The sequence below is a fragment of the Capra hircus genome, chromosome 10, assembly GCF_001704415.2.
Source record: "Capra hircus breed San Clemente chromosome 10, ASM170441v1, whole genome shotgun sequence".
NCBI lineage: Eukaryota > Metazoa > Chordata > Mammalia > Artiodactyla > Bovidae > Capra > Capra hircus.
In genome coordinates this window covers 41,948,918-41,961,645 of record NC_030817.1, presented here as the reverse complement: position 1 = coordinate 41,961,645, position 12,728 = coordinate 41,948,918, and the positions used below count along the sequence as shown (strand labels likewise).

The following is a 12,728-nucleotide window of genomic DNA, read 5'->3' as shown; positions in this document are numbered from 1 at the left end:
GTGCTTCACAGTAGATGGAATTGTGAAATGTTTTACAAGGTATATGGTGTTTACTCTTAAGCAGAAAATAATTGTCTTTTTTTTGTTGTTTCTATTTTTAGCATGTGGACTCATCTATATGTGCAGGTACTTATTTTCTGCATAGTGTTTTTGCTCTATTTTCTTCTCTGTCCATGTCACAGTTTTGCTTTTAAGCATGAAGCTTGCTGATGCTGCAAAAAGAAATTAGAAGTCTTTCAAAGAAATGCAAGTTAACTTGAAAATATGGTTTTGTTGATGAAGTTGGGAAAATGTCAGCTGGAGGTATTCTGCAAGTTGACACCTAACATTACCAAGAACTGGAATGCCACTTAAAGTTTATGGAAATTTTCCAGTGTTACATTTAGAATGACTGAGTTTCAACGCATGATGTTAGGGGGCACTTTAGGTTTTGGCATCTTTATAATTAAATTATATTTTAAAATCTCATTTATTATAGGTGGTGTAAATTGGTCTAATGTCACTTGCCAGGCAACTCAGAAAAAACCTTGGATGGAAAAAAATCAGACATTTTCTAGAGGTGGAAGGCAGACTGAACAAAGAAATAATTCACAGGTAATTTGGATTAGGTTGGAGAAATAGGTGTGAGATAAATTATTATAAATTGTGGCTTTGAAGAGCAGTGTCCTTAATTTTTGTTGATGCATGTTGTGTTTAACATGGTAATCTGTAACTTTGAAGTAGTTTAGCAAATAAAACTATTATTTAAATAATGAAACAAAATGGTAACATGTTGAATAGATGGGATATATATTGTACCATTTTCTACTTTTCTCTGTTAAAAGAAATGTATTTGGATATTTTATAACTTAAAAAAAGAATTCAGCCCTGCTTCATCTTTTGTGACTTTTTCCTATCTATATAAAAAAACATAAAGCATATTAATGCCTTAAATATTGTTTTTTTTGACCTTCAGGACTGCAGCCTTGTCCATGTCTTTACTTGACTATAAACACCACAAACCATGCTTGGTGCTTGTTGCAGTACCACAGTGATGGCCACCTCATGCTATAATGTGGCCAGACTGGGTAGCTTCCTGGGTTTGGGGAGCAAGATTTAGCTGAAGTACAGCAGAGCAAGTTATATACAGCCACAGGCTTCCAATAACTATCTTTCTGCATTGGTTGTCTGTGAAATCAGGGAGGCGTTGATTGGTCAGTATTTTTCCTTTTTTAATGTTTAGATAGCATTCCTGGATTTCTTAAATCTTGTTAATAGGAATTAAAGTTACCATATGAGTAGATCTAGATGAACTGAAATAGAAGTAAGTTAATAATGGATTGAATAAACCAAATACTTGCCTGTGCCTTTGCCTCCCTGAAATGAAGTTCCCTAGCATTAATTATGCTGTCAGGAAAACAAGTAGAATAGTGCCCTCTTCCCTACAGTTACTGCAAAAATGAGTCATTGTTGTTTGTGGCAGGCTTGTGAAGCAGTCTAGCGTTATTTGATCAAAAACAAAAGAGCTGAAACAAGAATTGTTTATATAGACTAGATAAACAAAATCTGTGGAATGTTTGGTCAAGTACTAAAATTTTATCTTGAAATTGTAACTGCTAGACCTGCCAAGCTTGCAGTCTCAGCATTGGTACTTTTGGTATCAGTAGTCCACTAGAGAGTAAATAATACTGATACAGAAAAATATTTTATCTCTGCCTCAAAGCTATTGAGAATGGTACAAAAACACAAAACAGAAAATAATGGAAATGCATAAACATTTGTTTGTTTTGTATCTCTTCATTCCAAAATAACTGAAGCCAGATGTTGAACAATGTGTTTTCTACTTCTGAGGCTTTGTTATACTTTTCTTAAGTGTGCAGTTGTTTGATTTTTTGATAGGCAAAATATTTTTTCTTTTAAGTCAAAATATTTTCCCTTTGCAATCTCTGATTGTTTAAGGCTTAAAAAGCCTTTTAGAAATGTAGTAAATACTCATTTGTATTTTCTGCTACTTTTTTACAGTGTAACATTTTCAAAACTTTTTTATCCAAGGTTTTCTTTTGAAGCGTGGTACAACATAATGATGTCAATTTTCACAGTAGTTAACCAGTTAATCTTAATGTTTTAATATATTACTTTTTTTCTGATTTACTCTTTTAGTCACCTGCTGATCTCTTATGTTTTAGGTTCTGTTTTTGAGCTTTTTTCCCATTTATTATTAGATGTGTACACCTGTACCAAGTGGTTTTAACTACTGAACAGTGACATGATTTTTTAATACTTTTACCAGCGTCTTAACATTTGAAACAGCAGGTTTTTTCCTATACTCTGTTGTAGCCTTAATTGTAAATGATAGAGTCTAAAAATTTAAGTTTTATTTTTTGAATAAATAAAAATGGTTTTGTTTTGTGAATAGGTTGAAAAAAATATATGAAAAAGGTTATACAACAGACACTCTCATTTGCATCCGGTCTCCACATGTGTTCTCTTCCTTGTACCTGTGTATTTGCCCAGAGTCTCTTCATGTCATTATAAGTAAATGTATAAGTATGTATCTCATGTTTTATTCATTCTGTTCTGTGCTCTGTTCACATCTCTTAACAAAGTAGATAGATATTTTGTTAGAGATATTGCTTTATTATTTACTTAGAGGGTTTCTGCACTTTTTTTTTTTTTTGAGCAACTCCTAATGTTGTTGGGGCTTTCTTTGTAGCTCAGTTGGGAAAGAATCTGCCTGCAATGCAGGCGACCCGGGGGGTTCGATTCCTGGGTTGGAAAGAGCCCCTGGAGAAGGAAATGGCAACCCACTCCAGTATTATTGCCTGGAAAATCTCATGGACAGAGGAGCCTGGCCGGCTACAGTCCATGGGGTCACACAGTCAGACACGACTTAGCAACCAGACCACCACCACCACCTAATGTTAATGCATCCTTGTTATTTTCTGGAGTCCTGTTGATGGACACTTTAACTGTTTATAAACTTGCTATTGTAGACATGCTGCAGTGTTATTTTGAAATCTGTGTGTAGAGCAGTAGAATATATTCCTGGATAAGTATTGCTGAGTGAAAAGGTGAAGTCATCTCTGTTATTTGGTAAATATCACCAGATTGTGCCATTTTGCATTCTTAACAGTAATGTGGAGAGTGCTTATTTCCATAGAGCCTCAGAAACCATGTGTTTTCAAGATTTTGGATTGGTGCCAGTTAGGAGGAATAGTGTATTCATGTAGTTGAGCATCTTTCCATATGTTTAAGGACCATTTGTACTTTTCTGTGAACTTATGTTCTTTGCCCATTTATTGTGTTTTGACCTTTTTCTCTGTTTTTGTACATTTTTAAATCATTTTGATCAAGCTCTTACCAAATTTAAAGAAATTTTAAGAGCCTTAAGTGTTGTATGAGTTGCAAATATTTTACTAGATTTTCATTTTTATTTTTGACTTTGCTTAATAATTGCCATGCACAAGTTTTTTTAAAATACTATTAAGGAGTTGATTTTTTATAAAGAAATTTGTCTGATTTCCTCCAATGTGTTTATGCTCTTGTGTTTTTTACATTGAAATCTTTATTCCATTTAGAATTTGTCTTAGATGTTGTGAGAAATGGGTCCTATTTTGTGTTTTTCATGTGGCTACCCAAATCTCCCACCACTGTGAATTGACAGGTCCAATCCATTACTTCATCTATTTAAGATAGCCACCTTTATCACCTATTAAATTTCCATATATTTTGAAGTCTTGTTTCTGGATTTTGTTTTGTTGTTTGGTTGTTAAATTAATCTATCAACTTTAGGAGAATGGACATCCTTTATGATGTGGCATCTCTCTAGAAAAAAAATACGGCATTCTCTTTTTGAGTCACCTTTTTGTGTTCTTTAGAAGTATTGTATAGTTTTCTGAAAACAAATTTGTACATATTCCCCATATGTTCTTAGTGTTTTTCTTTTTGTTACGTAAACTTATGAAAACTTAAACCTTTATATATTAATTTTATGCTAGTCATTTAAGAATCTTCATATGTATTTGTTGTTTCTCTTCTGTATGCCCAGTCTCTGTTAACAAAACTCTTCAGAAGAACTTAAAAAACAAAGGTTCATTTCAGGAGGTTATTGAAACACTTGCATATTTGATCCCCATGAACTTTGTTGGAACCATTCGTTGGGGATTTTAATTTAATCCTCAAACTTTGTCTCCAAGAATTAAGTTGCATTTATTTTTTAAAAGAATTGTTTTTGTGTTTATAACAACATTATATATTAACTGTGGTTTACAGGAAGGCTAACATTTTGATGTAATGCTGTTTGGAAGGTAGATTTACTTTTTTGTGATAGTGATTGTACAAAGGAATGAAGATTTCTACTCAAGAATTGTTCTCTTGCTTCCTATTCATCCCTATGTTGGGGCTTGATTTTTAGTACTCATTTCAGTGTGAATAATTTATGTGAATTAAGTCATTTCTTTGGTACCTGGACACTGTAAATTGTGTTTGTTTTGCCATCCTTGTGTGAGCTTCTTTTCATGAATCAATTTAAAAAATATTGTATTATGAAAATCTTTAAACAGACATTAAAGTTGAAATAATTTTATAGAGAACATTCATTGCTCGATACTATCAAAGATTTTTCTAAAATTGGCTTCATCACATGGTATATTTTTCTATCCATCTCTCTGTCCATCTTCATGAGTCTGTTTTAAGATGAAGTGAATATTTAAAGCCAAGAATCTGCTGGGTCCCTGGAAAATTAATCTCATTTCTTAACAGGTGCTTATAGGTTATAGGAAGTAGCCCCGTTTTCATAATAGATCCTCTAAGGAAGAATTACATTTACTGTATGACGGTGCTCTAGCTTATATAGTTCTGCCATACAACCTACTTCCCAAGAGAGTGTAGAAGTTCTGTTTCTTATTGGCAAGTCTTTTTAGACCGGTTGATTAGCATGAGAATTGCCAGGTGCTTCCAGGGCTTTGTGTGCGTATTTTTGAGTTCATGTCCAAAGCCTGTATACCAGCACCTACAGTCCAGGTCCACTTCAAGTTCTGTTCATTATGAGGGTTCTTGAGTAACTGGTAAAGAAGACTGTACTTTCACATCTTCTCTAAAGTGTCCTGGTTAAGAAGGGCGTTTCGTATAAGTTGCATTGGGTACTTAAGAGAGGGAACTTAATTGTCTTAAGATAATGTTTTTTCTTATTTCTTAGGATTAAAAAATATGAAAGCTGCAGATATTAAAATATCTAAAATAGTTTTTTATAAAAAGGTAATGCCTACTTTCTCTCAATGGTAACATCATTCAAAACTATAGTGCAATGTCACAACCCCGATATTGACATCAATGTAGTCAGAATTCAAAACAGATCCATTACTACAGGGATCCCTTATGTCACTCTTTTATAGCCAGACTCCCTTCTTTTCCTCACCAGCTTCTCCTTAAACTCTAGAATCCACTAATGTGAATCTACTAAACTGTTTGTCCATTTTATGATTGTGTCATTTCAAGAATGTTGTATAATATATATCAACTGATACAGTCTTTTTAGGATTGACTTTTTTCACTCGTGTGGTTTTCTGGAGATTCCTACAGATTGTTAGTTATATCAGTAGATTGTTTTTATGATCACCTACTGTTTTATAGGGTGAATATACCACAATGAGTTTAGACTCTCATTGAAGGACATCTGGGGTGTTTCTTGCTTTTGGTATTACAAATAAAGCCAATATAAGTGTTGATGTATGGGTGGGTGTAACATGCACTAATTATCACATTTTTGTGTTTTCATTATATTTACCTCATTTGTCAAAGTTTTAACCTTTTATAATAAATTATATACTTTATGAAAATTCGTTGAGTTGTATACTTTTGGGTACGTTTCTGTATGTTATACTTCAGTAAAACATTTTACTTAAAAATAATATGTTTTCCCCCTCCTTTGGGGTTTATTTAGGTTGGATTCAGATGCCGAGGACACAGTACTTCCTCAGAAAGAAGACAGAATTTACAAAAGAGACAAGATAATAAGCAGTTAAACCCCAGTCAGTCTCACAGAGGCGACCCAAATTCTGAGTCTTTATATTTTGAGGTACTTATTTCAAACTATAAGTTGTTATAGCAAATGTTCCCATTAAGAAATTAATTTTTATTACATTATGATAAGTACTTTTTTATGTCTTAACCCATCACTGCTGTTAGATTGTAAGTTACCTAGAAGTATAGACTCACGTTTTTTCTTGGTTATATATAGTTAGTCTAAACATTACCTTTATTAATGTTTATTTTAAAATTTTTGTCATGAATATTCATCATTTTGAAGTGGCATGCAGAGATAGAACTTAATTTTATATGACTTTCACCTAATATGAATCTTCTCCCCATCTTTTAATTATCAGTGTTCAGTCTATTTTGTTAAGGCTTTCAAATTTGAAAATAGTTAAAAATCTGGTTAATTTATGCTGCTAGTCAGGGGAATCTTGAGAAGGAAGATAAAAGGCTATTTTACTCTCTCTAATAGGCAGACAGTTTATATTCTAATGGCAGTGTTTTTATTACTTATTCATCTAACTGGCACTCATTGGTGGCCTGTTATGTATTTAGTAAGGTGCTCTGCATGATACATTAAAGTGAATAAACACACTACCCTTAGGGAGATTACTGTGTAAAGAGGAATGTAGGTATGTACACACCTGGTAATTCTTAGGTGTGGTTAGAATTGAAAGGAGTAGTAAGTTTTGGGTTTGAGGCAGGATAGGGTTAGCATTTGGAATAGGTTTTAAAGAATGAGTAGAGTTTGTGTCAAGATGGTGAACAACATCCCAGGTAACTCATTTGAATAATTCATTTTTGTTAACATAGTTTCTGTAAGATGGCTTAATGGTTGCATTTTAAATATACTAGAAGCCAGAGGCTAGAGATGAATAATATGTTACATAAGCTTGATAATTGCCCTAAAGGACTTGAGAGTGCATCTGAATGGTACCTGTGGCAGATTTTTTATTTACCCTTAATCATGATTCATTCCATAGTTATATCTAAAGATATTAGATAATTTTGAGTGTAAAGGAGGATATTGGTTAAGACATTACTCTGAATAGGGAATTTATTTTTATTTTTTAACTTTTAATCTTATTGCTAGGTATATGTAGCAGTGGGACAGGAATTACATTAATGAAATTCATATTAAGCCATTTCTTTAAAATCCAAATTACGTGAAATGTGATAAAAATTCTTTTTGAATTTCTTATTATTTACCTTGGGTAGAATTATTAATAAAAATGGAGTTGTAGATACAGAAATCCAAAGGATGGATGTGTAGATATGTCTTCATCCTTGAATAATTAAATTAGCTTTGTGTTAGCCTGTGAGAAATGAGACTTCCTTTTTAAGACTGACTTAAAATAGTTCAATACTGAGTTAATTACTTCCCTGTTTCTCATTACTCTCAAGCATTATAAAAGGTTGTTCTTAAGAATTTATTGCTTTGGACTATGTTTTTACTTAAAATGTGGAACTATTTCAGGATGAAGATGGATTTCGAGAACTAAGTGAGAATGGAAATGCTAAAGATGAGAATATGCAACAGAAACTTTCTTCAAAAGTAGTAAGTGACTTTTAAAAATGATAAGTGTAATGTATGAATGTCTTTTGAGACATGATTGTGTTGGAAAGAAATACTGCAGGGAAGTATAAAGACTTGGGCAGATGGTATTGAAGAAACACCGTGTTTAGTACTGATTTAGTATTTTCAGCGTGGCCAGAACAGACACTGTCCTTTGAAATCCGTAGTTCCCTATCAGAGAAGTTAATACCATTTATTAAATGACATCATGCAACATACAGCCCATGCTAAAATTTCCCGAGTTGTTGTGAAACTTTACATTGGAGTGCTTCTGTTTTAGTACAGAACCCAGACGGTCAGATCACCTCCTGCAGAATGCTGCTTTGTCGCCGTCATTTTCCAGTCTCTCGGCCTAGAGTGGTCCTGCCACCTCACTCTGTTCTTTATGACACTGAATCTTTTGAACAGTCTAGCCCCGTTATACTGTAGGACTTCTCACATTCTAGATTGTCTTTCCTTATGATTAGATTTTTATGGAATCCCTAAAAAATGTTTTTCTCTGGTTATCATAGTTGGATGATTTACCAGAAAACTCACCAATCAATATAGTTCAGACTCCAATTCCCATTACAACCTCAGTTCCTAAACGTGCAAAAAGTCAAAAGAAGAAAGCTTTAGCAGCAGCCCTTGCCACTGCTCAAGAATATTCAGAAATAAGTATGGAGCAAAAAAAACTACAGGTATGTATTCATTTTTATGAATAAATAGGTAGTTTATTTGGTAGGTTTGGGAGAGAGGGTGGACGGAAGAGTGACAAATACAGTTATCTTAAATTGCCACTTTTTTTCACCTTATCGCCTGGCTTGCAGGATCTTAGTTCCCTGGCCAGGAATTGAACCCACATCCTCCACGTGAAAGCGTGGAGTCCAGACCACTGGACTGCCAGGGAATTCCCTTAAATTGTCACATTTTCATACTATAACAAAAATGTTTTCATGTTTATCTTGCAGGAAGCTTTATCAAAGGCAGCTGGAAAAAAGAATAAGACACCTGTGCAGCTAGATTTGGGGGATATGTTAGCAGCTCTGGAAAAGCAACAGCAAGCCATGAAAGCACGGCAAATTACTAATACCAGACCTCTGTCATACACAGGTAATAGCATTCATCTGAGCAATGTGTTATTTGACTTTGGTAATATATTTTGGATATTGTTAATCTAAATTATATATACCTAAAAAAAAATCCAAAGTCTAATTACTCAGCAGCTCCTCTCCTGCCACACTATTACCTACCTTTCATTCACCCTAACCCCCAGTCTATCTTTAAAGGAGCAATCTTCAAGTATAAGTTCAAAACTCTCCGGTAACTCATCTCCAGTAACTTGGAGTGAAGCCGGAGTTCTAAGTCATATCTCAGCTGACCCTGTGACCTTTTGGCCCTCCACACCATTCTCCCTTGGCACACACTGCTTCAGCCACTTAGCCCCTTGCTGTTCCACAGACACTTCTAATGTGCTTTTAGCGCAGTTCTTTAGGCTTGCTCTTTCCTTTACCTGGAACTCTCTTCCCTCAGGCATCAGTATAGTGTGTTCCCTCAGGCCCTCTGGGTCTCTGTTCAGATTTGCCAGTTGGTACATATCATTAACCAGCTTTGAAGGTAGCAGTAAGGACCACAAGTAATTTGGCTCTATAACTGTTAAGTTATCCAATTTAAAACCAAATGGGAAGCCTAGGAGTTCTGATCAAATCTTGTGTGTATGTGAGAGAGAGAAAGAGAGTGGGAAGGAGGGAGAAAATGATCTTGCTTTCTCCTGAAACAGTGTTTTTTAACAAACCTCATCAGAGTTAGGCTCAGCAGCTTTGAAGTGCTCCCTCAGTTTGTTTTCATAGTCTTTGTTTTAGAGGATGAGGAGTAATTATATTTGAAGATCGCTCCTTTAAAGATAGACTGGGGGTTAGGGTGAATGAAAGGTAGGTAATAGTGTGGCAGGAGGAAGGGAAAGGCTCCAATAAAAAGCACTGATGCTGAGAGGCAGAATTGAATTTTCTGTTTCTTTTGTTCCTATGTAAAGGATCTACTGTTTTTAAACAAAAAGACATGTAACAGTTTATAGCTTAAATTGTGTGTGCAGAATGTTTAAGCCTATAGTTGATTACCCATCCAGTATGAACCTTAGCTTAGAGTAACTGTTAGTAAAAATAATAGTGAGTACATCCTAGGCTTTGGAGTTACATGCCGTTGAGACGAGGAGAGTGGTAGTAACATCTTACTAAGAGTAAAGGAGCCTGGGAAACGGAACTGAGAGTTAGCAGTGTTCGGAGTCAGTGTGGTCTAGGGCTGCATGCGAGGGCTTTGGATTTGAACTATCTCCTGGATCCTGTTCTTCCGTGTATTTCCTTGGTGAGTTATTTAATCTTCCCGTGCTTCGATTTCCTCATATTAAAATAGAGATAATACAGTACCTGCTTCAGGATTGTTTTGAGGGAGTAAATGGGATGATACATGTAAAGTGCTCAGTAACGTGTAACTAATTGTTTAGGGGAAATATCACTATTAGTCTGTGATACTTCAAGTGGCTTATTATATTACAACTTTGATTCACTTAACACGTTAATATATACAAATGTAATTATCTACATGCCAAGCTTGGTGTCGGGAACTGTGGAATGACAGATATGATTAAGATATGTCTGTGGTCAAGAAGATTATAGTGTAGTCAGAAAGACATAAACACATAACTCAAAAAACAGTGCTACAGGAAAGGTGCCAGAAAAGTTTAATGAGCTTATAGAAGAGTGGTTTATGTCAACAGGGCCATATGGGGAGGATGTTATAAATGACTTCAGATGTGATTTGAACTGGACTTTGAAGGGAGAGTAAAGTTCTTGACAGATAGGAATGAAATTAACCTCTAACCTGTCACCATGTTTAAATTGGTAAGGGTTGATTACAAAGAAATCAGCCTTCTTGGGAAGTCCAAAAGAAGGATGGGACTATGGCAGAGATATAAAGAATTTTAAGAAAGTTAATAGGATTTCTTAATTGATGGAATGTGGCAACAAGTCAAAGATTACTCCAGACTCTGACTTAGAGCATTGTGTTGGTGGTAAGGGATATGATGATTCCAAATAGACTAAGGATCATGGAAGAAGAATTTTCTTGGGAAGAACAGACTCTGGCCCTGTTGTATTTGAAATGTTAGTTAGGGAGATCTTGGTGGTTCCTATTTAACATAGTTAGGTATATGCAGTTCAGGTTAGAAGTCAATAAATTTCAAATAGGGATGATTGTTGTTATTGGAAATATATAAGATTGTCAGGGGAGAGAAAAATTAGGATAAAAGATGTAGGACGCTCAGAGTTAAAACACAGAAGAAAAAAGAACCAGAAAAACAGGTTGAGAAAAAGTAAGAAAAATAGAATGGAATTTAACAGAAGATGAGGATAGAATTTTCAGAAAGAGGAAGGATATGGTCTTTGGTAACAAATGCTAAAAAGAAAAAAACTAGTAGAGCAAAGATTCAGATTTGGTGATTGTAAAATTATATGTGATCTTGGCAATAGCAGTTTCAAGAAAGTGGGTAAGATTATAATGGTTTGAAAAGTAATGGGAAAGCTGACTATTTGGAAGTTACAGAAAGAGAGGGAGTGGTGTTGCCTTAGAGGCAAGTCAGGGGAGAGGTTTTGTTGGTTTGCCTGCCTTTTTTCATCCTTTCATGTAGAGGAGATTTTTACTTCCTTGGGGGAGTTAGGGAAGAACTTGAAAGATTAAAGGGGAAAGGGATAGAGCAAAATCCTTGAGGAATTAATCCTGAGATGGGATTACTAGCTGAGGTGGTTGGGAGCCTTAGGTGGGAGTAAGGATGCCTGCTTATATTGGAAATCATCTGCTCAGGGAAGTAACAGGAAAGCTTTTCTGCTAGAGTGAGAGGATTGAGATGATTAATAGAGGCAAGGTTTACTGAAGGATGGGTGGTATGCACTGGAGAATGAGGGTAACAATCAATCAGGCATAAACAAATTGCTTGAACAGTACTGAAGAATACAGCTGAGAGGGAAAATCATCATTTTTTACCGAAGGGCTGAAATGAGGAGTGACAGAGTACTTACCTTATATAAGGGTCATTCTTAGATTCATTAGCAATAAGAGGTACAGAGTTTTGAAATTTCAGAGGTGGAATGGTTCTTTGGAGCTGTATCTGAGGGACACTGCATGGCCGTATACTGCTTCTGCTAGTATGATGTCAGGTTTCCACAAGAAGAGGATGTTCTTGTTCTTAGACATTTATAATTAGAAATTTTTAAAGTATGTGGAGTTGGCCATAAGAGTAAAACTAATGTTCTTGTTTGCTTTTAGTGGTCACTGCAGCTTCTTTTCACACTAAAGACTCTACTAACAGAAAACCTTTAACCAAAAGTCAGCCCTCTTTGACATCCTTTAACTCTTTGGACATTACTTCCTCGAAAGCAAAAAAAGGAAAAGAAAAGGAAATTGCAAAACTAAAACGGCCCACAGCACTTAAAAAGGTAAATCAAAACCTGGGGATGTTTATTTTACAGGGTAAATAAGGGTTTAAATCTGTTTTGCAAATGTAGTTGTGGCATTTTAGCCAACAAATTATTGTGGAAAGTTTGTTAAGCATGCATCTTCATGATGACTAGTTAGTTAATTTGAGGTTAGGGTCTCAGCATCGTGACTCTTTTTCTGTGTTGACCAAGGCCCTGGAGAATGAGTTCTGTCTGTAAGGTTAAAACAGAAAAAATTAAACCCTTAGGTATCCAAAAACTTTGGACCCTAGGAATCAGAAGCCTGAGATTCTAGTACCAACTTAGTACTTAGTGTTTTGTTTTAGCAAACCTTTCTTACCTTCATCTTCTTTGTCTTTAAGTTGGGGATAATATCTGCTCTCTTTAACTCAGTTTTGTTATTAGGAGCAGGATGAGATAATATATAACCAAATAAATCTAATGTAACTCTGTAGTCTGGTTTCCACACTTTTTATTTTACCGATTTTGGGGAAAGCCTTAGTTTGTCAACTCGGATTTAAAGAGTGAAGCAGATCTGGTTTAATAGCTGTAGTATTATGTTGCCTCCCTTTATGCTGGATATAGTACTTCCTTCAGCTTCACTGCCTAAAATTACATTTACCTTTTTGCCAATTGCCACGTGGCCAGACAAAATCCTCATGTCCATTTTTTAA

The 12,728-nt window shown here is 35.0% G+C and overlaps 1 protein-coding gene across 1 annotated transcript in view; it reads left to right on the top strand.

The window, feature by feature from the left end:
• SECISBP2L (SECIS binding protein 2 like) overlaps window positions 1–12,728 on the top strand; it is a 53,273-nt gene that overhangs the window by 17,427 nt on the left and 23,118 nt on the right. The window contains exons 6-12 of the mRNA XM_013967151.2: window positions 102–126; window positions 479–594; window positions 5,921–6,055; window positions 7,490–7,570; window positions 8,101–8,268; window positions 8,539–8,680; window positions 11,885–12,054. Of these exons, the coding sequence (XP_013822605.1) occupies window positions 102–126; window positions 479–594; window positions 5,921–6,055; window positions 7,490–7,570; window positions 8,101–8,268; window positions 8,539–8,680; window positions 11,885–12,054 (837 nt within the window). The remainder of the gene's footprint in view (window positions 1–101; window positions 127–478; window positions 595–5,920; window positions 6,056–7,489; window positions 7,571–8,100; window positions 8,269–8,538; window positions 8,681–11,884; window positions 12,055–12,728) is intronic.